Genomic DNA, 26,901 nt, shown 5'->3' on the forward strand with positions numbered 1-26,901 from the left:
AGAAAGGATAAGGGGAATCAAAGAACCATACGTGGCCCCCCTCTAGTATTTGATGTGGCTCTTATAATGCCATACATATTCCCCATATTCTTCCTTCTTCCTATCACTTTCACTCTTCCCTTACCTCAATTACTCGGTGACATCTCCTTTAATGTTCGCCCTATTGAATTGTTATCATTGTTATTTGAGATTGGGACTGACCAATGAGCCCAGTTCTTATGAATATGTGTGGTATGTTCTGATAATTCCATTTACAAATGGAGTTCATTGAGGCCATTGGAGAATATCTTCCCATTAGAAAGGTATTATTTCTTGCCTTCTAGCTGCATGAAGAAGAGACTTTCAGTTGACAGATGAACCAGAAATGAGTTCTTTCTTGCTTGGCTGCAATTAAGGAGTCAAGGACTTCTGGGAGCCTTAACAGAGGAAGAAAGGCCACTGCTATGCTGCTTGAGCCTGCTGTTGCTTGTCCTTGTTGTATATATATTTTCTACTCTTATTTGAAAGAGTATCAATCTAGGCAATGACCTCATAAGCATCAAAAGAACAGAGCATGCCACCAAAGGTCTGAAAGTCAGAGATCAGCCCAGACTTTATGCTTCCTCCCTAAGAAACAACCAGGATATAGTCTAGCAGTAGTAAAATAACCCTGTAGTCAAAAGGCTGGTTTCTACAAGGGCAGGACCTGTCCATTTGGAGGTGAACTTGATGGAAGCAAACATTTTGTAGAAATTCCTTTAAGAGCACAGCAACTTAGTGTTTGAGAAACCTAAACATCACAGCTATTGGGGCAAGAATTCAATATTTGATAAAAACTGTTGGGAAAACTGGAAAAGTAGTCTGGCAGAAACTAAGCATAGACTAGCATGTTACATCACATACCAAGATTAAGCTCAAAATGAGTATTGGATTTAGACATAATAATACGTTAAGCAAATTAGAAGAGCACAGAAAAATTTACCTGTCATATTTATAGATAGAAGAGTTCATGAACAAATAAGAGATAGTGAGGTTCATGGGAGTTAAATTAATGCAGACAAAATGAGAAGAAACCCAGGAAACTGGGAGGAGGCTATATCAAATTTACTTGATAAAGGTCTTATTTCTCAAATATATGGAAAAAACTCAACCAAATGTATTTTTTTAAAAGGGGGAGAACCATTCTACAAATATTAAATGGTCAAATGATATGAATAGGCAGTTTTCCAAGAAAGAAATCAAAGCATTCAGGAGTAATATGAAAAAAATGTTCTAAATCATTAACAATTAGAGAAATTAACTCTGAGATATCATTTCATACCCATCTTATAGGCTAAGATGACAGAAAGGAAAATAACAAATACTTTAGCAGTTTAGGAAGAGAGGTAACATTCTGAAGAGCAATATGGTATATGCCTAAAAGGTTATAAAAGTATACCTACCCAACAATACCACTATTAGGTTTATAACTCAAGGAGAACAAAGGTAAAAGTAATTATTCATAAAAAAAATATTAACAGCTCCTTTTTACAATGATAAAGGATGGGAAATTGAGGGGATGTCCATCAACTGGGAAATGGCTGAACAAGGTATATGAATGTGAAGGAATACTATTGTGCTGTAAAAAATAATGAACGTATGGTTTCAGTCAATTTGATATGAGGTGGTTATTTCAGAGTTGGTTTTTCAATTGTCTAATAGCGATTTAAAGCATTTTTTTCATGGCTAGAGAGAATTGATTTCTTCATCTGCAAACAATTTATTCATATCATTTAAGCATTTGTCAATTCGGGAATGATTTGTATTCTTATTTGACTCAGTTTTCCATATACTTGAGAAATGAGGCCTTTATCAGAGATACCTGCTGTAAAAATTGTTTCTCAGCTGTATAATTTTCTTCTAATTCTAGTTGCATTGGTTTTGGTTGTGCAAAATCTTTCATTTAATATCATCAAAAGTATCCATTTTAAGGGGTGGCTAGGTGGTGCAGTAGATAAGAGCACCAGCCCTGGAGTCAGAAGTACCTGAGTTCAAACCCGGCCTCAGACACTTGATAATTACCTAGCTGTGTGGCCTTGGGCAAGTCACTTAACCCCATTGCCTTGCAAAAACCTAAAAAAAAAATTATCCATTTTATATCTAGCAATGCTTTCTATCTCATTTGGTCAGAAATCCTCCTCTTCTCCATGGATTTGACAGGTTAAACCAACCCCTTACTTTCCTAATTTGCCTATGGTATCATCTTTATCTAATCATGTACTCATTTTGACCTTATATAGTGTAAGCTATTAGTCTATACCTAATTTCTGCCAAAATGTTTTCCAGTTTTCTCAGCCATATTTGTCAAATAATGAATTCTTGACCAAAAAACTGGAGTCTTTGGGCTTTCAACTACTAAATTACTACATTGGCTTGTGTACCTTATGGATTCCATTGATTCACCACTCTATTTCTTAGCTAGTTTCTGATAGTTTTGATGATTACAGCTTTATGATATAGTTTAAGATCTTGTGTGATTAGGCCACCTTCCTTCACATTTGTTTTCATTAATTCCTCTGATATTCTTGAACCTTTTGTTCTTCCAAATGACTTTTTTAACTTTTCCCATTATATAAAGTAAGCTTTTAATAGTTTATTGAAGATTTGTAAAAATAATTGCAAAAGACTTAGTAACTGATCAATACAAGATTCACCACAAGTCCAAAAGATTTAATATAAAAAATACTACCCACCTCCAGATAGAGAACAGAAGCACAAAATGAAACATGATTTGGTTGGAAGGGGACATGGCTAATGAAAAAATGTTTTTCAGGATTTCAAATTAATAATGGGTATTGTATTTCTTGTCTTTTTAATGGGTGGAGGAACGTAAAGAATTTGGAATTTAACTTTTTTTAATTTAAAATTAAAAGGAGGGGTGGCTAGGTGGCGCAGAGGATAAAGCACCAGCCTTGGAGTCAGGAGTACCTGGGTTCAAATCTAGCTTCAGACACTTAATAACTACCTAGCTGTGTGGCCTTGGGCAAGCCCCTTAACCCCATTGCCTTGCAAAAACCTAAAAAAAAAAAAATCCCTGCTTCTGTTCTCATTGACCTTCATTTCATGATGGGCACATAAGGGTACTCATATGCTAATCTCCAACATATTTCTAGCTCCACAATGTTTAATTCCAATGTTGTTCTATCTGACCATAATTTCTCTGCCATACCACATCCCCTTTCTCTCTTCAAACTTGTCTCCTATTTTCCTAGGCCATTACTCCTGTTCTTGCCTTACTTTACTCCTTTTAATATTTTTTTTTTTAGGTTTTTGCAAGGCAAATGGGATTAAGTGGCTTGCCCAAGGCCACACAGCTAGGTCCTTTTAATATCTTAATCCTATAGTTATCCAGTTCAGCTTTACACTGTCCTCTACCCTTAAGTTCTTTGCCCCCTTGACCTTTGACATATACCCTGCCCAACTAAAATAATCCTACCATCCACCTTCCTTGCTTCTGCAGACATGTTGAACTCTGAAATAGGAAATCAAGCAACTCTGCTGTAAATTTATCTGATCTCAACTGGGATCTCACTTCTGCATTCCAATCATTTTAAGCATTCCATCCTATTTCCCTCAATTTTTATGAAATATATGCAAAGGTCCTGAGTTCAAAGAATGAGAGGATGAGCTGTTGTAGGGAGTTTGAGTAATAAAAGTGATTCTGAATAGCCACCATGGAGAATTAAATAATGTATAAATCAGGAAAATAGGAAAAAGTAGGTGATCAGTAAATGCATTAATTATTGAACTCAAGTGAACTACATCAGCTAAACTCTATATTTTACCTGGCACCTAGCAAAGTTATCTACACACTAATTTATTCAGTTGAATTGATACAAAAGTCCATTTCTTCTTCCTTATTTCTGCCTCCTGGCTTCCTGTAAGTCACAAGTAAAACCAGGAAACCTTTCCTGATTCCCCCTTAATTCTAGTGCTGTCCTTCTATCAGTCACCCATGATTTATCCTGTATAAAGCAAATTTCTATGTAGTTGCTTGCACATGTAATCTCCCTTATACTATGAACTCCTTGAGAACAGATACTGTCTTTTTTTTGGGGGGGGGGGGGGTTGTATCCCCAGAGCTAAGTGGCTGATCCATACTGAGAAGCAGCTTATTAAATGTTTTACCAGACTGAGAATGCTAACCAATTATGGATGTTTCACCCTCCCAGCTCTTACCTATTGGTAAGACTACATAACCTTGCAGAATATCTTCCCTTCCTAAGTATTTCCTAGGATAAGAATGTCAGACCCATAAGTAAGGTCTCTTCATAAGCCTTGGAAAAGATAATTATCCAGTCACATAAGAAGTGGTTTCTGAGGAAACCACCATGACAGAAAAAAGGGTTCAGTATGAGCTCCTATCTAGAGATTTGGCTTTGGAGTTTATATTCAGTATTAACAACTTGACTGAGACACTAATCGCCCACCATGTACCAGGTACTGAGAACCAGTGGATCATACGCTACAAATATCTAGAGACTTGGCTTTGGGGTTTATATTCAGTATTAACAACTCAACTGAGACACTAATTGCCCACCATGTACCAGGTACTGTGGTGGGCAATAGGGGTGGTTAAGACAAAGGTATTCTTAGACAAATGATTTAACCTTAGTTTTATCAATTGAATGGGGAATCAGCATCTGCTTTGCAAGATTTTTGTGACGATGCATTTGGCAGTGCCTGGACCATGGTAAGTACCACATAAATGGTAGCTTTTATCATTATTACCTTGGACATGTCAGTTCCTTCTCTGAGGGAGCTAAACTATTGAAGTTTCCTTTTAAGTCTTTGCTCTTATGGAGTCAGACATACAAATAAAGATGGGCAAATTCTTTATCCTATTTCTCATAAGCTCAAAACCAGAATTGAAGTTTCCATTTCCTCCAGGGTATAATTCTTTATCATTTCCCCAAGTCATTACTTCCTTCAAATTTTCATACTTTTGTCATAAGCACTACTTTTTCTTCTCACATCTATTCCAGCCCCTCATCCCCCAATTCAGACTCATTCTTTAATTTCTAAACTATTGCAATAACATTCCAAATAGATCTCCCTGCCTGGTTCTCCAGTCCAATCCACTTTCACAAACCTGCCAAATATTTTCCTGAAACAGACCTGATCATATTCCTTCCCTCCCTACTCAATAAACTCCAGTGCTTTTCTATTACCTCTAAGACCTCAAAAACTATTATTTAAGACACTTAAAAGTTCTTTACCTCCAATATACCGCCTCACATCCACCAGATTGTCTAATAAGACAGAAAAGAAAAATGATAAATGCTGGAGGAAATGTGGAAAAATTGGGACTGTTGGGGGAGTTGTGAACTGATCCATCCATTCTGGAGAGCAATTTGAAACTAGGCCCAAAAAGTTTTAAATCAGCAATGCTGAGCTAAATCTGCATCCCAGAGATTTAAAAAAAAAAAAACTTATATGTGCAAAAATACTTATAGCATCTTGTGAGATAGCAAAGAATGGGAAATCAAGTGGATGCCCATAAATTGGGGAATGGCTGAAAAAGCTGGGGAATAAAATTGTGATGGAATACTATTGCACTATAAGAAATGATGAGCAGGATGTTCTCAAAAACACTTGGGCTTACATGAACTGATGCAGAACACTGGACACAGTAAGAACAATATCACAGTGATCTAACTGTGATCCTCTACAACTCCAAAGGACTCATGACAAAAAAAGGCTCTCCAGAGAAATGCTCACCTCCAGAGAAAGAACTGATGGAATCTAAATGCAGCTCAAAGCATACTATTTTTCACTTTTTTTTCCCTTTTTGATCTGTTTGCTTTCACATGACAAATATGGAAATGTCTTGCATGATTCTACATATAGACATGCATACACACACACACACACACACACATATATATATACCTATACCTTCTATTCTTGTAAATAATTTTTTTATGGTAAAATCCTAGAAGGCAGGGGCTTATTTTATCTTCAGAGATGCTGAACATTTCTGCTCTCACAAATTCTGGCAGGAAGGGAAACCTGAGAGCAGATCATAGCTGTAGAGCCAAAAGAGACCATAGAGGCCACCAAGTCCTAACTCTTCCTTTTACATTTGTTCAAGCCCAGAAAGTTTAAGTGACTTGCTCAGGGGAACACAACTAAGGACTGGGGAGTGGGGAGAGGGGGTAAGTAGAGAAGGGAGAAGGATTAAGGAATAAATTCCAAGGCCAGTACTGGTTCCAGCATACCAAGATCATATAGTCCAATACTGTCATTTTACAGATGAACTCCAGTGAAATTAAGTAACACGTTCATAGTCACACAGATGCTGATAGAACCCATGTTAAACCTAGAACACTTCAACCCTTGTCCAATATATTTTCCCCTGAACCATAAGATACTACAGAACCCCATACCAGAAAGACAAATTCTTACTTTGGTGCCAAAAACTTATGTCTCTTTGCTTTAATAGTAACTTCAAAATTTCTGTTAGAAAATTCAAGTTATTAACAACTGGCTAACCCTTGATTCTTTGGGAACACACAAGGATCTGGTACCAAAGTTAATGCCAGCAGATATATTTTCTTAAAATAAACAGAGTTCAATGCTGTATTTTAAATGACAAGAAAGTCAATATGCCTAATACTCCCTCGGACTGAGGTGGTTTTCTGCAGTCTATTCCTTCATATGGAATCAGATCAAGTTTTAAAAGGCAATCAAATGTAAGCCACAAAGCCACACATGACTTCTGAAAAAGCCAGATTCACAGAACAGAGGATATTTGGGCAAAGTGCATGGAACTTCAATTGCAAATCAACTAACCAATACAACAGTTGCAAAGTCAAAACTAGTCATTTTAGATTCTATGAGGATATGCGGAATTTGAGGGATGGAGGGAAAAGGGAGGGGAAGAGATAATCAACACACTCAAAATTTCAGCATCCTTAGGCAAAACCAGTTATCACTGTTGTTGAGTGAGATTAGTAACTCCTAGACCACAAATATCTGAAACATCAATGAATGATGGCATTTGATGCTGACTCTTGGGTATTATTTGCAAATGGCAATATGAGATCACTTAGATTCAGCCCTGGGTTTGTCTCTCACTATTTGCTTAAGTCCGGCCATCATTTTCCATCTCTGAACCTTTGCTTTTCTTTGAAAAAGGTTAGGGGGTTTCCACTCTGTATGATTAGAGATCTGATTTATGAAGTTCTACACATAAACAGGCAGCAGATTACTAACAAAGGACTATGCTTAGAGATGTTTGGCCAGAAAGGAAGGAAAGCCAGTCAGTCATACAGTATGGATAAGGGACCACTGATGGTCAGTCCATGTGGCTCAAAGATGCTCCAATGTTCATGGTAGATGTAAAACATGGAAGAATGAATGAAATAGATAAAAATGTATAATCTACAACACTGGAGAGATGGTAGGGCAGGAGTGTTGGCCTAAATGATTTCTTAATTCCCTTCTAGCTCACATATCAAAGGGTAGCAAAAGGCCTAAGCTGTCAAGTAACTTGAATGTTATCTTGTTTGGCCTTGGTTTTCTCTATCCCAGAAGAACTTTTCAGCTTCCACTAAACTTTTATGTTAACTCAACAAAGAGCTATTTTCCAGAAATACTGACTGACCCCAAAATAGCAACTAACATTATTTTTGATGCTCCATCAAAGATGAAGATTGAAGTCCAGTCTTTTAGCTAAACATCTAGTGCTCTTGTATTATCTATGCTTGATTCTTAAGTCCAACAAGCATCCCTCAGGCCCTCCTGAGAAAAATCCTTTCCTTTCAAGTAATTTAATAGACCTAGCAACCTAAATAAAATCTAGTTTCCAACAACTTCTCAATGGTGCAGAGGGAGACCCCAATCCAGAGGGAGATGGGAACATGTTTCATTCAAAAAAGAGATACATTCCATACAATAACTTAAATTAATACCTTGTTAGTCTTTTACTAACACTAAGAGAATCTGGCTGTCATTATGTCAATGAAAAATTCTGTGGAGAGGATTAAAATTCCAGCTCTCCTTTAACACTCAACTTTCCACTGATGCCACAGGGTTTAGGCTATATTTGCCTGTATACTGGGGTCTATAGTGGGAAACTCTAAGATTGATTTATAAATATGCTTGCCTTTCAGAAATGCAAGCATTTAAGTTTCAAATTCTAGACACCCCCACCTGGCTCTCAATCTCTGCCTATCAAAAAGCTATTTATCTTGAAATACCAAGTTCTAATAGCATTTCTCCTCCCTGACACTCCCTGATTCCCTAGGCTATGTGATCTTAGCCTCCCCTGAAATACAGTGCATCCACTCCTATGCCACATCCCTGTTGTCTTTTTTTATGGCTATTTGTGTCCTACCTTAATTCACTATATGCCATAAGGATATCACTGGAAGAATGCATAACTCATACAATGCCTCACACACCACCGAAGCTCAATAGTTAAGTAGGTACAACATTTGAGGAAGACATGCTCCTGGGATCTGCTGAAAAGAGTTTCATTTTTCTAAGAAGTAGATTTTGTCAGCTTGTTTTGTCACAGAAAACAGAAAAGGTTGAAAGGGGATGGAGGTTTGCTGTCATTAGTCCACAAACTAATCATGCCCAAGAAACACTACCATATAAAGTACATAAACTGATGACAGTAAGGATTTCCTGGTATAAAGAAAACTACTATATTCCAAGTACAAGTCTTCTCTGCCCTCAAAAAACCAAGACAGGCATAGGAAGGCAGTGGCTTTAGTCAGTCAGTCAACATTTATTTAGTTTTAGACATTTATTACTGCTTTAGACATTGCCACTTAACTGTTTGGGGTATACTGCTGAGTATGTGCTGTCAAAGATAGTCATTCATCAACAAAAGTAAGGCTGCCACCTCCCTGTCACTAAAGGGAATGGATGGCAATGACTTACCCATAAAGCCCACGCTGGACCCTTATACAAATGGCTGAGGCTAAGAATACAATCTGCTGTAATAGGACACCTGGGTTATGAGGGCAAAGTCTATAGAAATAGGGCACATGGGGATTGAGGCTCAAACCCATGACTTCAGTGACAGGGGCACCACCCTAGAAAATAGTACTATGAAATAGGCAGTCCAAGAGGTCTAAAGAAACTTATCATCTTCATGCCTACAAAATGTCTCATTACACAGGGATATTCTTTATACAAAAACAGATTCCATTAATATATCATAGGTTTTAGTGTGAGCTGAACACATGTATGGAGCACTATTAGTTAAAACCACTCCAGTCTCAGGAATAACAAAGGATCCTGACAAGATCAAATAACTACAACTTCTGACAAGTGTTTAAGAGAGAATGTTATTATGAGCACAGAGCAGGTCACTTGTGAAGTTTCAGAACCACTGCAACTGATCTTTAAACAGCTCACACTTAGCTCACCGATAGGCTCCATTTGAAAAAGGAAGTATCAAAAACTACTCCAGTGATGTCCAAGACCAGTGGTAGTACAGATAAAACATATTAGGAATAATGGTTTCTAAAATTGTATAGGTAAACTTTATTTATGGTCAATAGCAGAACATGTTTGACAATAACTTTCAGATGCTCTCTGCCTAACATTTTAAAAAATATAAATAAAACTGGAGGGGAGAGGCAGGTGTTATAAAGTAGAGGTAAATTTGGTACTGAAAAAAGGAACTCTTTTTCCACCAACAAAGCTCTGAATAACAACACACAAACCTATCCCTGAATTCCTTGTATATTTCTGTGTATAGAGAAAGAAAATATATCACTTAGGGCCCAGAGGATCAAAACAAAGGTAGTTCATCCTGACTAAAATTTGTGAAACTACTAAGTACACATCACAGCAGAGTCAACTGACTTGAGATTAAAAACATATGCTGGAAAAAAAAAAGAAACATTTAGCTGTGTGAAACACTGTAGGCTTCAAAAGCTTTATTTGGTGACAAATCTTGCTCTGATGGGGAAAAAAAATAACCCACTTAGGAAAAAGATTTCCATATTATTTTGATTCACAGAAGCTATACACTCATGTCTCAGAATGACAAAAACAGAAACAATTCTAAATACATCTGATAACCCAAAATGTATTTGCAATCCATTTGGATCTTCTTGTGTTCATCTTAAAATAATTGACTTTTAATATTTAATGCAGTTTGGGATCAATTCACATGTTTTGTTTTGTTTTTTAAAAAGGGGGAATCTGGCAAGCAACGCTCTCCCATTCATAATCCATGATGGACAAGGTTGCTAATCCTAATACAAATCTGCATGGCTCAATGAATTAATGTCAAAGGAAACATAAAAATATCTGGAGAAGTGTGGCAAATGGTCACAGGTGAGATCTGGCTGCAACTCTGCAGGAGAACCCACAGGGGGGTCAGTGCTGGGCCTCTTCCAATACCCAACATGCTAAGAGTCAGGCCAAAGTCAGCTTCCGTCCTCCTCTCTTCTTCAGCTCTTGACCAGTCTTTTACCGTCTTCTTTCTCAAGATACCCTCTCCTCCTTTCTGCCATCATGGGCAAAGAAAACTTCTTTCACAATAGTTCGATCCCAAGATTCAGCATCATAAGATAAAAGAGCTCACCATAAAGGTGGCACTACTAAATAAACGGCTTTCTCTAAATTTCAAAAGGTGATGGCATCCTTGGTGGGGTGGAAGGGGGGGGGGGGGTGTTTCTCTTAGAATCAGTCTAGAAACAAAAATCTACAGAGCTATTCAAACTTGGATCAGAGTCCCCACTGTTCAGAAAAGAGAGAGAAGGAAGAGAAGACACAAAAACAGCAGCTGGTTTTGAAAGATGCAGAGTTGATGTTTCTTTCTTCAGAGTAGTAAAGAGTGGGGTGTGATCACTAATTTGGAAGGAAGTCGAACATTTCTCTTCAGGACTTTTAGCAATTTGTCTTGTACCAAAAAAAATGACATTCTGCATGGGCCAGATCCACCAGCATTAGATAAAACACAGGTCCTAAGCACAACCCACACCAGGAAGAATCTTCAAACGCACAGTATCACTGTTTGCTGAACATCACTGAGTTTTTCACTGATCTCCTAGTCGGAAGCCCTGGCCCCAGTTATGTCGACCTCCGCCGCCAACCTGATGCTCTGCAGCTCTTCTCATGCTTGCAGGTGGAACACCAAATCCAGAGACATTTCCTCTCCTACTGGGAAGCCAGCGGTACCTGGAACAAAGGAGGAAAGAGAAGAGGAGGGAAGAAAGGAAAAATGAGATATATGAAGGCCACATACCCCTAGAAGACAAATTCTCCAAAATGCCTCTAAAACATAAACTCCTAAAAAAGATAAATGAGTTTAACAACTCATACACATGTAGCACTGTCCTCACAAATATTTCCACAATAGCTCTTTCCCAATTAAGTATGAAGAAGCATATTACTGTTGAATTTAGGGAAGAATTTTTTATAAACTTCAATTACATCACGACAGTTGTTGCATCCACACAAAACGAATTCTTATTTTTTATCTCTCTTCAAATTGTAACCTCTGGTACTTCTACTTCAGAGATCCACAAAAATCTGTCATTGCTTCCTAAGGCCTATGAATGAAGTTCCAGAGTCCTCCATAGGTGGGAGGAACTAAATGGGTCTCCTGCACAGCATCCTGCAATTTTAGGCTCTAACTAAATGTTTACTGTGAATACAAAATTAAATAGAAAGTTAGAATTAGTAATAAAGTTTTAAATCTCTTTAAGGTCTGCCACCTCTTCGCTGAAGTAAATTATTAGTTTCTCTGAAGAATACCTGGGGAGGTTTAAAGAATTGCAAATTCAAAATAAGTCAATACTGCAGAATGGGTGAAGTGATAGTTCAGTCTAGAAAAGATAAGTCTTGGCACAGGGAGGGATCACAGTAACTGTTTTCATGTGGTTGAAGTATTAACCTTGTATTTAGCTACAGGAGACAGAACCAGGAATAGCATATGAGCCAGGAAGAACTTAAAGCTGACCAAAAGCAAAGCAGCTCAGGAAGGCCCTGTGGCTGCCATTTCACTATTGAAAGGTAAATAATCACTGCTCAGAAATGTCCTAAAGAGGGGCGGCTAGGTAGCGCAGTGAATAGAGCACCAACCTTGGAGTCAGGAGTACCTGGGTTCAAATCCGGTCTCAGACACTTAATAATTACCTAGCTGTGTGGCCTTGGGCAAGCCACTTAACCCCATTGCCTTGAAAAATCTAAAAAAAAAAAATGTCCTAAGAGGAATAGGCTGGACTACAGAGCCACTGAAACCTCTTCTATTTGGATTCTAGTGATAAGCAATATCAGGCTTATAAAGGAAACCTATGATTTTTAAATCATCTCTCATTGCATTGTTTTTCCATCTTGAGAAGCACAATGAATCATTTTTCATCAGAGAGGAAAGTAACTAAAGGAACATATTTCACACTATCCCCTCTGGGATTCCAATTTAAAAATGGAATGCCAAAAACATTGCCACATCTTAGCATTCTAACACTGACATTTCTACCCTTTAAACAAATAAATGTTGAATATTAAATTAAAGTACATTTTCAATGTCTGTTCAACATTATGATGACTGGTTCTAAAATAACAATATTCATACAAAAAAAAGGCACCACACTAAGGGCAATTTTGCTTTGCTACTGTAAAACAATACCAAAGCTGTTTCCACAACTCAAACATATTACAGAGAAATTAAATGCAAGTAATTAGTATAAAAAGACATCCAATTATACATAATCAACAAAAATTTATGGTAATTTCGAAGCAGTTATTGCTTTTGCAAGGAACATATTTTAAGTTACATTTGGAATCCAATCATCTTACAAAATTTAGCTTCCACCAGCCGGGAAAGAAGGGGTTGTGGTACCATTAAAAATCACAGAACTATGTAGTATCCCTGTGTGCTACAAATCACAAATCTAATGTATGCAGTTCCATTCAGTGCCTCAGGATACATAACAAAGTGAGGAGGTAAAGGCGAGAAGCAGCTTACCTGCTCTTTCCAAAGGAAACAAACCAAATTGTAGCTGATTTTGTTAATACAATTATCTTGTGCCAACCAGAGATGAAAATCTGTTATTCAACTGGTGTGCCCTATGATCATTTAAAAAGCAGGTTTGTTGTTTGTGTTCAGAGACTAGAAGCAGCAGAGTTCAAAAGAGAACTAAGTCCCTTTTGTGCCTCTATATCCTTCTCCTGATCACAGCCCCCTATGCACACAAAACACAGTCAAGACTTCTCCTAAACTGTCAGGACTCTCCCTCGCTTGTCAATTATGGGAATCAATACAGCAAAAAAGCCAAACTGACAGAATGAGAAAATGGTGTAAAAAATAAAGCTCAATCCAGATACAAATCCTTAGGATTTCAAAGTGTTTTTGTGTTTCAGTTGTGAGATCAGACATGACTACCAGCCAGGCTTGGGCATCCAGATGGTTATGTAGCTAGCTGACCCATTCTTAATGGGCTTTTGCTTCTTTCATTGAATGCTCACAGGAAATCATTGGATTAGATCCTCTGAACCACTGAGCCCAACCCCCTCATTTTAGAAACCAAGGAATTTAGGCACAGAGAGGTTAATGGACTTGCCCAATAGAAGAGCTGAGATATCAGAACTAAAATCCTCTGATTTCTTCCTCATTCTTATGCCTGAATCATACAAGAGGTCAGAGGACCAAAGACAGAGAGAGAATAAAACTCACAAACTCATTCAATTTACATCCTTCATTTTGCAAATAAAGAAACTGAAGCTCAGAAGTGAAATGACTTGCCCAAAGTTACATAGGCATATTAAGTGTCAGAGTCAAAAGTTAAACCAAGGTCCTCCAACTCCAAATGCAGTCACACTCTTTCCCTGAGCAAGAAGTAGGGCTTTCCTAAACTCTTTTTTAAAAAATTGCTGAAGAGAGAGAGGCCACAAATATGTATTCCCAAAGCTTAGCATGTCCCTGGCACATAAGCCCTTAATAAATGCTTGTGGAAAAACTGACTGTCGGGATTTAAGAGTAGGAGGAAGAGGGACAAGATGATGCCATAAGCAAGTTTCTATCCGTATGGGGATCCCCCCACCCCAACCAAATAGGCTGAACCTCTGAGAGGTTCATGCTAACTGAATTTGTTATGTGTTACTGCTAAAAAAAAAGAGAGAAATGGGACATATAAATAACATATAGCCAAGGAGTTCAAGTTAGTAATCTTTTTGGCATAGGCTAAATGCATTAAATAATTCCTTTTTTGCACTCTCTAGTGTTCCCTTTAATCTGAATTCTTAAGATTAATTGTATTTAGTATACCTTTAGATCTCTGGAAGAAAAAAGATTTGTTCCTAGATTCAGTATAGCCCAAGCACTGCCTCCCTCCCTCATAGCCTGACCACCAGAATAACCTGCTAATATTCCTATTCAAGGCTTCACAAGAGAAGTTATCCTTTACAAATAGGTTGAATATTAAAAATTCATTCATTAACTAACATTTAGAAAATAAAATACATTTTTCAACAGATTCCACATGCCTGCTCTGTACTGAGCCTTAACCTACATAAGTCACAATAAACCTGAAATACAGTAAAGTGCTATCTCAATCAAACCCTCCTTCCCCCCCTCCCCCAACCCCCCACCCACCCCCACCCCTGCTTCTAATGTGTTTCTACAGGAAAAGTCATGTATGGTATCCTGGGAAGAAGGAAGTATTAGGGATGGACTTCTGGATACTCCCTACTTCTACTTAAGAGAAGGTGCTTTTTCTTTGTTTAATATAATTCAGAAATGGGACTAAAAAGCCAAGTCAAAAGCTGATGGCCTGAAGAAATTTATATATTAATAGCAATCCATCCTGATTTCCAAATAGTAAGTGATACAACATTGGAGTAAGAATCATGTAACTATCTCTATAACCTACTATCCTGTGACACTGGGCAAATTGCTCAAACTCCTTTCACTGTAGTTTCCTTATTTATAAACTTAGGGGATAGGATTAGATGACTGCTTTTAAGCTGTGTACACCCCATGGTATCATGTAAATATGGAATAAAACATGGATGTCAATCCTATGTCTAGGAAAGTTGCCCCTAAATTCACTCACTGTTAGGCAGGGTGTATTTTCTCCAAGACTGGTATTTCATGGGTCAGTGGGATCACCATTTACAGACTTGTGGAAGTAGCAGAAAAGTAAAGGAATTCAGAAACTTGTCCTTCATCACACTTGATTTCCCACTAACCCAGAAATCCTTTGATTTACTATCTGTGTCTCAGATTGCTTTGCCCATTGTGAAATTAATTCCTATCCTATTTATTACTTACAGAGAGGTTGGCAAGATTGATGAAAGATAGGGAGTGACAAAATGGCAAAAAAGAAACCACTCACAGACACTGAGGTGTAGACAGGAAAGTTCTTCCTCCCAAATCCATTGGGTATTTGAACATTAAGAAGTAGTATAGATGTCCAACAAGATTTCCTATCAGCTCATTAATAACCCTGAAAAATAAGTCACATTATTTTACAGGAATTTCAAAAGCAATGAAAAACTTTGAATCTTTACAATGATGACAATAAGGAGGAGGAGAAAGAAAAGACCACTAACATCTATATAATGCATTACAATTTAAAAAGCACTTTACATCTGATATTTCTTTTGATTCTCACAACAACCCTGTGAAGTTAAATGTTATATTTCCAATCCACAGAAAGGGAATTTGAGGCTGGGAGAGGGTGTGACCTGCGCCTCGGATCACAGAACTAGTCAAGTGTCTACCTGTAATCAAATATTCCTGACTCCTAAGGTCAGCACTTGATCAACTCTGCTCCCATGGGGTATCAGTAATAATGTTCTTCTTTGCCTCATGATGTGATCAAAACCCAGAAATCACATAGGGATTCTATGGGTGTTGTGCTCCTAAGACAAAATTCAGTCATGGACATGGAAAATTTATCCATGCAGCAGGCTGCTATTTGAAACTCTTCCAAGGACATTAGTCCCAACTATTCACTTTGCTGATCAAAGGGGAAACAGACCCTGACTTCAAAAAGCTTATACTCTGAGAGGTAGAGCATGTACAGAGATAAGAAAGTACAAAATACATAAAAAATAAATAAAAGGCAACTTCAGTAAATACAACTAGGGAGATGGACATACTAAGAATGGCATTGTGTAGAGAAGGTGGTTTCCTAAGTCTGATTCCCCATTCCAAATCTAAATAATGTTTAGTACAAATCCAGACTATCATATATGCAAGTAACAAGTATATTTAAATGAGAAAATTCTGAAATTCGGTCTCCCAGGCAAACTTTGACAGAATCTTCCTGTAGTCTAAAAATCATTTATACTTAAAATGAAAAATTTCACCTAGAAAAACTTGTACTTCTGTGATTGGTGGAATGATCTCTACATAAGAATTCCCTAAGCATTTTAAGATTATTAATGATAAAATGACATTATAGTTAGACTATTTAAAGATTACATCCCTGAGGGACAGTTAAGCCATGTGTGATTTTAAATATTCACAAACTCAATTTGAAAAATGAATGCATGATGAATTTTGAAAATTATCTTTGCAAGTAACTGAAAAATAAAATAACATTAAGAAATTTTTAAAAAGAAAAATGAATACATGAAGAAACATTGCATAAAGACATTTTCTACTATAACTAGAATATATTACCCAACAATAATGAATTATCAAACTAGTAACCACTTCATAACTTAAGTCCTTAGTACCCTGGGATTCAATAAAATACAGAAGTATGTTTCCTTAGTGCAATATAGTTATTTGTTCATGGGAATGGCAGAACATTCCAAACTAGTTTTCTCTGTTTTAATAATTTTAAAGACTGAATGGGGGCAACTAGGTGGTGTAATGGATAATGCACCAATCCTGGAGTCAGAAGGATCTGAGTTCAAATTTGGCCTTAGACACTTAATAATTACCTAGTTGTGTGGCCTTTAGCAAGTCACTTAACTCCATTGCCTTGCAAAAAAAACAAAACAAAACAAGACTGAATGAAGAATATTATTATCAAATTCCCAAAGAAACAAACAAAATGTAATAATACTTACGATCCTCCAATAATGTAGTTGAATACAAGAATGACCCAAGGCAAATAACAGGCCTAGGAAGAAATATATACAAACAGATGAGTTTTAAGCTAGCACTTTCTTAAATCACAATAAGTAGGAATGGAACTCTATAAAGCCCTTTGTGAGCACAACAATCACTTCTAAACTTTCCACATAATAGAAACTAAGCTATATATGGGCAAGATTATATATGTGCATGATCCTGACATAGATCACTACTATGTGCATGACTTTTAAATCTCATGGTTGTGGTTTGTGGTTGCTGTTTTTAAGGGAGTAAAAGAAAGTCCATAATCCAATTTTCATTTGTTCATTACCTAAGCACCTGTGAGGCAGTGGCCAGGGGCAGGCATTTTTAAGACTTGCACATCAGAATGGTAAAGTGACTCATTCTATCCCAGCATATCTTAAGTCAGAGGAACTGGGCCCAGAGCCCCAATTTCTGACACTTAACTGGCCCTTCATCTCTTGACTAGTAGGTGTTGTTTATGCACACTTTGTACTTTTCAATGGAGATGTTGTTCACTGACCTAAAATAAGCTATCTCTACGATGAACTAGCTGTACAAATTTGTACAAATCATCTAGAAACTCTGATCCTCAAAATTATAAGGGAATTTGAATGGCTCTGTTACATAGCTGAGGAAAAATGAAAGTGTACGCAGTCCAATCATTCATTCCATGATTAGACCTGAAACTCTTAACAACTGTACTCAGATGAAATGAGAATAGGAAACGAGAAAATCTCAAAAATAGGATTTTAAATAATGAAGCATTTCCTCCTACTTGACTTCAACAAGAAAAATCTTGCCTATCTCCAGACAAATTGACCTTTTTGTAAGGTAAAGCACCCACCACCTTTTGCTCCAACAGGTGTTACCCACATTAAAATAGCATAGGAGTTCAGACAAGGTTAGTTTTTTTAAATAGACTAAATAAAAAGTCAGCCTGGAGTTGCCTGTAGTATACTGCTCTTCAGTGACCTCTTCTGGAGGAGCCAGAAACTGGATCTTGGAGCTGAAGAAAAGAAGGCTGAGCCCTTCATCCAGGGGAATAAAGGAAGATGAATTCCTACTTTGGGGTTTATACCTTAAATCGTGTTCCAAACCAAAATGATACAATCATTTCTTTGTTTAGCTGGGCCCAGACATAAAGTACTGACATGATCAAAGGAATCATCAGCAACTGCAAAAGAAATCAGACATATAAGGTCAAATGAACAGAGAGATTCACAAGGAAATTCAGTTTAGTTCTTGACTTTTTCTGGTGCCTTCCTACCTAGAACTTAACCTGATAAGTTATCCAAATATCTCAAATTTTTGGTGTATATGAAAGGAAAATGAGGAAACATATCACCTTAAATTGGAAGGGAGGGGGGAAAGGACATGAGCCAAAATAGGGTACTTTTTATATTTGGATTTTGAAGGTCATAATCTACTTTTTTAAAAAGTTTAAAAATAAGGAGCAGGTCATCTGTCAATCAATTAAGCATTTATTATCTGCCAAGTTCAAGACACTGTGCTAAGTGTTGGAAATAGAAAGAAAAGGAAAAAAATCTCTGCTGTCAAGGAGTTTGCAGTTTAATGAGGGAAAAATAAAAACTATGTACAAGCAAGATATAGATATACAGGATAAACTGGAGATAAATACACCTGATCAAAAGGGAAAAATGAAAAGAGAAGCAACTAAAAGCACAGTCTAACTATTACTGGTATGGGAAAAATTGAAATTTTGACATGAATGGATCAATTCCACAAGGAAAGAAAAGTTCAGCTGTAACTCAACCTACCCACTTTTTTTTTTGCTTTTTTGCAAGGCAATGGGGTTAAGTGACTTGCCCAAGGTAACACAGCTAGGTAATTATCAAGTGCCAGAGGTCACATCTGAACTCAGGTCCTCCTGATTCCAGGCCTGGTGTTCTATCCACTGTGCCACCTAGCTGCCCTAACCTATCTACTTTTTTTTTTTTTAGATTTTTTGGCAAGGCAAATGGGGTTAAGTGGCTTGCCCAAAGGCCACACAGCTAGGTAATTATTAAGTGTCTGAGACCAGATTTGAACCCAGGTACTCCTGACTCCAGGGCTGGTGCTTTATCCACTGTGCCACCTAGCCGCCCCACCTATCTACTTTCAAATGGATAAGGCAATGTATATTTTTATCTGACAAGAATTTAGGGGGAGGAGTACCAAAAGAGTAAAGGGGGGGGGGGGGGGGGGGGGAACAACTGGGAAACTAAAAAACACATGACTAATGTGTTAAGTTAGGGAAGAAAGTGCATACTGATGACGATTGACGATTTTGCTAACTCCAGGATAAATGCTTTCCCCAAAATTCTATTCCCTTTTCCCCCTGACTTGAAAAGCACTTAAGAAGAATCACGTCTATTAAGGCGAGAACTAAAGACAACATAATGCAAAAGACAAGCAAGTGAGTGCACTGGTTTAAATACCACCAATTTTCTCATGCAAAAAGTTTTTGAATAAAATCTTAATATTTTAAAACACCATAGCACATACATGCAACACAGAAGCAATTCTTCTGATAAAACAATTAACATATTAAAAATCTTTGCAAATAAATACATATTTTAACAGAGATACTTACCTGCATGTCCATTATTAAACCAGTAATCTTAGTTTGTATAGTTAAAGAAAATCCAACAGGAAAATGTGCATAATCAAATCTGAATTGGTTATTGGTTTTTGGTAATAGTTGGTGGTGGTATTTTTTCAATATAAATTTTCCTTCACAGATCACAGAACCTGGATTGGAGGGATTGTGTTGGGAGTTTTATCTAGTCCAAGGCATTCCTTTGGAACATGAGAGTAAAATTAAGAAGTGTAAAACATTTTTCACAATTCAGTTTGCTTAAAATGTCCAAGTACATACTATACACCAAGCCATAGTCTATTGGTGACTCTTCACATTTCAAAATAGATTTTATCAAGAAACAAGCAACAGTAGAAATTAATTGCTTTTATGTAAAAAATTAAAACCTACCTAGTAAAGCCCTCTCTTCTAAGAGTTTCAGCATTTCCCTCAGGCAGAGAAAACAAGGTGCTCATTCTTCTGGAATAGGGATTGCCAATGCTCCTTGGGGTTGTATTCATTATTGGACTTCAAAGTGTGACTACAATCAGAAAACAACTTCCCAAAAAGAAGAGAGAAAAGACCCAACAGGGCCCAATTTACTGGCTCTCTTCAAAGCTGAAAATGGAAGCTTAAAAGCCCAAAGGCAATTTTTCTTGCTGCCAGCCTCACCAACTCTGCATTGGATCTGAACCAGAGTTCCTTTCTTCTGCTGCATGTCATAAGGACTCATAAGATGGAGGGCCCGGCCTGCTGACAATTCTGTGAATGCAAAGAGCAAACTGAACTCCATGCTGTCCTTTATTGGAACTAGGGACTTAATTACCTCTGAGCACCTGAAACTGAGGGAAACAATGTAGTGACACAACAGTGCTAATGTCAGACTAAATTTCCACAATATCCAGTTTTCAAAGCTCCTTTAAGATACTGTATCTCTTCTTTCTGTATTCATGAAGCTGTCACACATGAGAACACAAAGAACCAGAAGCAAGAAAAGGAATGAAACCTATACAGAAATGTGAAAAGTCTAACAAAGGAAAAAAGTGAGAAAAAGCATCATAGCTCTTCTTAACCCTGGGAGTAGCTTTTAAGAAGAGGCTTGATTAGCAAGCAAGCAGAGACCAACAAATCTTGTTTGGATTTTCAAAACACAAAAAGGAAGGGCTCATTCACACAGAAAGTAATAACGAGCAGAAGGATACAACGATGCAAACCCAGTTAAAAAGGAGCATGAACATATAATCTGCGGGCCTTCCATCAAAAGCTCCTGAAAATAAAAAGAAACAAGTTCTGATTTCCTGATCAAGATATGTCCTGTGGCAAAAAATAAAATAAATAGATAAGTACAATAAATAAAATAGTGCATCCAGAATAAATGAGGTAACAAAAAAAATGCTGAAAAACTACAAGAAGTCAATTTCATGGAAGGGATGAGAAAGAGGAGATTCTCCTGAATAAAATGATAAAGGGCTAACTTAAAAAACAAGTTTTTCTGATATTTTAAATGATGCAAATATATGAGACCCCAAACTAAAGTCTCTCGAGTAAATCAGCTCTGGTTTCCCACCTGATTCCCAATATGTTTTTGATGCACTGTCCTGGGATCAAATCCAAAGGTCTCTTGAGGATAATCACATTCTAAGTGTCTCCAAGGGGGACTGCAGTGAAGAGCAGTCAGCCAACAGCAAGCACCACAGAAGATGCCCTGGCCAAAGCCCCAGGAGAAGTCTGAGTTCTTATCAAAGCTTTACCACTAATTAGCATGTGGCCTCAGGCAAGTCATAAGCACCTTAAAGACCTCATCTATTATTTTAAGGGCCTATATTAATGATTGTAAGGTCCCAGATTTCTCTAGAATTTTACTACATATGATTATCAATAATTACATTTCCATAAAATCTAAAGCTTGCAAAGCATTTTCATGTACAATGTCTCATTTGCTTCTCATGACAATCCTGTATGGTAGATGGAAGTATTGTGGACATTTTATAGATTAGTAAACTAGAGAATCTTAGAAGTTCAATGACCTGCCAGAATCACAAAAGTTGATAAAGACAGTCAGGGCTTGAGTCTAGACCCTTTGCCTATAGTAGACAGCATACATAAGTATAACAAAAGGTCACATATGAAAAGCAGTCTTGCAAAGGTATAGTCTTCCACTGTAACTGGGACAACATATGATCCTACAGTCAAGTAAGTCTTCCTTTTACAGTAAGGACTGTGTTCCTGAAAGAACTGGTATAAGGGTAAACAACAAAATAGTTCTTAAAAAAAAAAATCTATGAAATGGGGGCAGCTAGGCAGTGCAATGGATAGAGAGCATCAGCCCTGGAGTCAGGAGGGCCTGAGTTCAAATCTGACCTCCAACACTTAATAATTACCTAGCTATGTGACCTTAGTTTAACCCCACTCTTACCAAAAAAACAAATCTGAATTTAAATTTAGTACCCTCAGCTCCAGAAAAATCATTCACTAATACTTCAAAATTCATTATAATAATATGCAAATACTATTATTTGCAAAATATTACCTAATAAAAAGAACATAGTGAGAACATGTAATAAGGAATTACTATATTCTAGATGGCAATCATTTTTTCAACTATAGCTGAATCTATAGTCATATCTAGGGTACTTTGCATTTTGAAAGCACAAAGAGTTTTAGAAAATCTCCTTATTGTAAGCAGGAAAGGTATTATCCCCATTTTATAAAAGAAGAATCAAGAACAAAAGGAAGGAAGAGACTTGCCCAAAATTACACAGCAAATTAATGGCAGAAACAAGATAGGATCTGAGACCCTCTGATTTCACCCTTCCTTCTACAGGACAGTTGACTAGTCCACTTTAGTCAATTATATGAAAAGGAACAGTGGTTAACAGAGGGCCTAATGTGTAGTAAGCACTTAAGAAATGTGAGTTGAACTAAGTTTTATTTGTTATACTTGTAATAACTTTATTTATATAAGGTCATTTTAAGGTTTAAGCTCTTTCTGTATGTTATCACATTAGATTTTTAGAACACCCCTGTAAGGATAGGTGTTGCTATTAAGCAACCATTTTTACAGGTGAGTTAACTGAGGTTCCGTGTAGCTAAATGACTTCCTCAGGGTCACAGCTAGCAAATGTCTGAGTCAGGAATCAAACTAGAGTATTCTTGGTTACAAGAAATTTTTAAGGAGGCTGAAAGGAAAACCAGAAGGAAATCTGGACTCGTAGCAGAACATTATTAAACTACAAGCATCAACCTCCCCTAAGTTCAGGTTTCCCCTCACATTACAGCATGGGGAATTTCAGACCACAACACTGAGAAGGGGTTAAGGTTTAAGATCTCACAGTGATGAATCTGAGTGAAATTCCAAAGAGAATTCTGAATGAAGGTTTTATACCTTCATGGCTTTCACTCTTATAATTTTTTCAATAATAACTTCAGAATCAGAGTACGTTAAGACACTATAATCACAAAAACTGAATAAACTAACACTTTAGTTACCTGAGTGAAGTAAAACCTGCAAATTATCAGGACTCAAATTGCAATTTCCCATTCAAATCAGAAGCTTCATAAATAAGTAAGCACCCACAGACACAGTATACCTTAAAAATTTGATCAGGTTGGTAAATTTTCAGGCAGCAACACATAGGGCTAATAAAAATTCCATGAAGTTCAATTTATTGAATCTAAACAGTATCATGGATAGAAAACTGAGCTGGAAGATAGAAAGCCTGAGTTCTAGTCCTGACTGCTCTAAAAAAGCTGTGTGACCTTCAATAAACCATTACATTATCTGGATTCCAATTTCTTCATCTCAAAAGTTAAGAGACAAAATGATCTCTAAGCTCTTCTACCCCCAAAATTCTTACGATTTGGTGGGGATTCATGTTTGCTCAATGACATTTGTGGATTAGCTTTCAATTATCCATACAAATGGAGGGATAGTTAGAAAAAAACACATTTGACCTTGAAATGCATATTACTTTTTTCCATAGACATAGCTAATTAGATATAGTTTCTATTAAAATTAAAAATCAGCTTGCATTTCCTGAGCAAATACTGGCTGGCTAAGTAGAGGAGGCCTCAAACAAGCCAAGCACATTAGGCAAAGCCAGCCCAGCATTAAAATTTGATAACTGATAACTTACCTAGATATTATTTAAGTATTAATATCCAAAGTACAGATTCAGAGTTGGAAAAGGCCTTAAAAGTCACCCAAAAAGTCGATTTCATTAAGGGAAACAATGTTCAAAAAAGTATATATATACCAGAGGGTTGGAATGTCAGATGACTGCAATTTCTAGTTTAACACTGATATCCAAGAGACCTTCTGCCATCAAGTAGCTGTGCAACCTTGGGCAAGTTACCAAATCTCTCTCTGAAGTTTCCTCATATGTAAAATAAAAATCTGGAAGAGTTAGAAGCTCTTTCCAAAAGTAAAATCTATGAAAGAATATACATATATGTAGAATAAGATACTTGTATTTTCTATCTATGCTTTTGTAATAATTTTGTATTGAGAAATGATATTATCATCTTAAGACAAGTGCAATATTTTTTCCAAGTTTAAAATGTTAAGTAAGTCTAATATTTCCCTAACAACAAAGATGTAACTCCCAATTTTCAGCAGCATAAGTTATTAGCATCATAGTCAGTTCAGGACCCTCAATCTATATTCTGGACTAATAGTCAGTAAATTTACTTTAAGGATATAAAGATTGTGAAATCAGTCAAGTTCATCAAAACCATTTAGACTTAACAGTCAAATTATTTTCACATATACCATCTCTTAATATAAGCAGCAATTCACAAGAGCATACAAGACAACTGCAGGGAATAAATTACAATTTAGTGAAAAGAACATTTTAGCTGAAGGTTGTTCCATTGTACCTATAATCCAAACCATAGATCTGATAGGATTATAGTCCCAAGTATGTAGTTAAACTGAACTAAGTTTCTCTTTAAATAGCTTCTTTCTCTTTAGGACTATATCGGACTTTAATTACCCAAGACACTTCATTCATCTCACCCTTGACCAAAAAAATTGTAAAAGTAAGTGAACATACCCAATTTCAAATGAAAGTCAACATTTAAACAAGTGGCTGGTCTCAAATATAGGCATACTTTAGGTGTCTCTTATAACTGCCCTCAATATCCCATAAAATAAGAAAACATTTGAACAGATGTAATTATACAAAGGTCACACTGAAAGCCCAAATCCAAATAGAAGTCATTGTAAAAAAAATATATATATGTATGTGTTTGTGTGTGTGTGTGTGTTTACCTGTTTCTAGTCGTGTAGAATACTGATATAAGAAATATAAATTCACCAAGTAAAGAAATCCGGTTCCTGGGCCAACTGGGAAAAAAAAGGTTGCAGTGATTGGTCTCCATATCTGTCCAAATCAAAACAAAAATTCATGAACATTAATAAGTTTAGCTCATTCTAAAATAAAAGAAAATAAATCCAAAATTAGCCCTAGCAAAGCACCCCCCCAATAATTATACTACACTAAGCAAAAAAACTCAAGAGTTGAAAGAAATCATTAAGTCAGCTTTGTGGCACAGGGGCTAGGGCACTGCACTGACACTGGACTTATAGTCAGAAAGACCTGAGTTCAAATTCTAACTCAAAAATGTACAAGCCGTGTGAGCTTGAACAGGGCACTTAAACTTTCAGCCTCAGTTTACTTAACTCCAATGTGTGAATAATAATAGGATCTACTTTCAAGGCTGTGATGAAGATCACATGAAAATAACATTTTCAAGTGCTTTTTATAAATTGTTAAATGCAATATAAATACCAGCTATTCTAAGTCGGATCTTGCCAACATTCAGGTTTTTCCTAGGATCCTATAGGTCCAACCTCCAAACCACTTGGGAGTAGAAAGAGGAACTCCCTGGGCAGCCTTTCTCCAAGCATAATGATGGAGATGGTGATGGTGATGGTGATGATGATGACAACAATAAAAATAATAAGCTTCAATATAGAGCTTTCAGATTTGCAAAGCACTTTACAAACATTACTTATTTGATAGGACACTACTATTACCAATATTTACAAATAAGGAAACTGAGGGCTAAGAGAGGTTAGGTGTCTTTAGACATGTAGCACAGCTACCAAATATCTGTAACAAGATTTAAATTTGGATACTTTGGCCTCTGAAATTAGCATTCTATCCTACTACAGCACCTAAACTGCCACTCCCTACCCCTCCTCTCCCCCTCAAATAATACTAGTTATCCTGTGTTTGAAGAGGATAATGTCATCATATACATGATAGCGTAACTTGCACATTATGTCTACTACAGTGAGGGGAGTGTTGTGCAAAGAAATCTTTCTCATTGCCTTTTCCAGAACTTTTTCACCCCATGGTCTGATTTAATAGGAAACAGGACTTCTGGTGAAGGTTTGGATGCTGTGGGAATCCTTGGCTTTGTGGATATGGTTTTCATCCCACATTGGCAAGGCACCATGGTGTCCCAGCAATGCTGAGCAAAGTACCATTATGTGATTTTTTCTGGCAACAAATTGGAGACAAACGTGTTTTTAGATGGACTAATCATCAGTATACTCCATCCTCCCTCCCAGAACCCAGATTTTGGTTTCCCAGCAGGTCATGGGAATAATGCTGCCGGAATGCTAGTTGGAATCATTTGTGGTTGGAACTAAGACAGTAATCCGATCATCTTTGAATCTCTGTCTTCAGATCTTGATTAATGAAAACATTCTTGGTAAATGCTTTCACTCTGGTCCATCTTGTATCAGTCCAAGAATTCCATCTCTAGCAGTCCAATATGAATGTTTCCAGCCATCCCTCTTTAATCATGGCCCCAGTTCCGAAAACCAAAAACATAGAACCAGGGTCTTCCTCCTAGCTTGCAATCCAGGTGACTCGCTGATTTAACCACTCTTAATTTTTTCAAAGTAAATGGTTCAAGTCCCAAAGAAACCTGAGCTAAAAGTACTGAGAGAGCACCAAGAGACAAGAGGCTGGGACAGGTGGTGGCTCACCTTACGATGGACTACAAGTTCAATCCCAAGATCCAACTACTTTGTAACTGCAGCAACTTTAATATACACTATCAGAAATGTTACTTCAGCTGTTGGCACCAGCCTTGTCCTGCAATGGATCCTCATTAAAGGATGCAAAGTGTTCTCATTCCAACTACAGGACCTTGCAAGAATCCTGGGTTGTTATTTTACAAAATACTCTGCTTAGCATCAAGCCCTTCATAACCTAGACCCTTCCTACCTTTCTTCTTATACTCTATCCCCTTGATA

At 37.0% G+C, this 26,901-nt stretch overlaps 1 protein-coding gene across 1 annotated transcript in view; it reads right to left on the bottom strand.

Annotated features, from left to right (window-relative positions):
* Positions 1 to 9,891: 9,891 nt before the first annotated feature.
* Positions 9,892 to 26,901, bottom strand: part of DERL1 (derlin 1) — a 41,775-nt gene continuing 24,765 nt past the window's right edge. The window contains exons 2-8 of the mRNA XM_074201563.1: positions 24,901 to 25,012; positions 20,831 to 20,895; positions 19,644 to 19,670; positions 18,129 to 18,224; positions 17,020 to 17,072; positions 15,330 to 15,440; positions 9,892 to 11,169 (exon numbers count right to left, since the gene is read on the bottom strand). Of these exons, the coding sequence (XP_074057664.1) occupies positions 11,028 to 11,169; positions 15,330 to 15,440; positions 17,020 to 17,072; positions 18,129 to 18,224; positions 19,644 to 19,670; positions 20,831 to 20,895; positions 24,901 to 25,012 (606 nt within the window). The 3' untranslated portion in view covers positions 9,892 to 11,027. The remainder of the gene's footprint in view (positions 11,170 to 15,329; positions 15,441 to 17,019; positions 17,073 to 18,128; positions 18,225 to 19,643; positions 19,671 to 20,830; positions 20,896 to 24,900; positions 25,013 to 26,901) is intronic.

Source organism: Macrotis lagotis, chromosome X, assembly GCF_037893015.1.
Source record: "Macrotis lagotis isolate mMagLag1 chromosome X, bilby.v1.9.chrom.fasta, whole genome shotgun sequence".
NCBI lineage: Eukaryota > Metazoa > Chordata > Mammalia > Peramelemorphia > Peramelidae > Macrotis > Macrotis lagotis.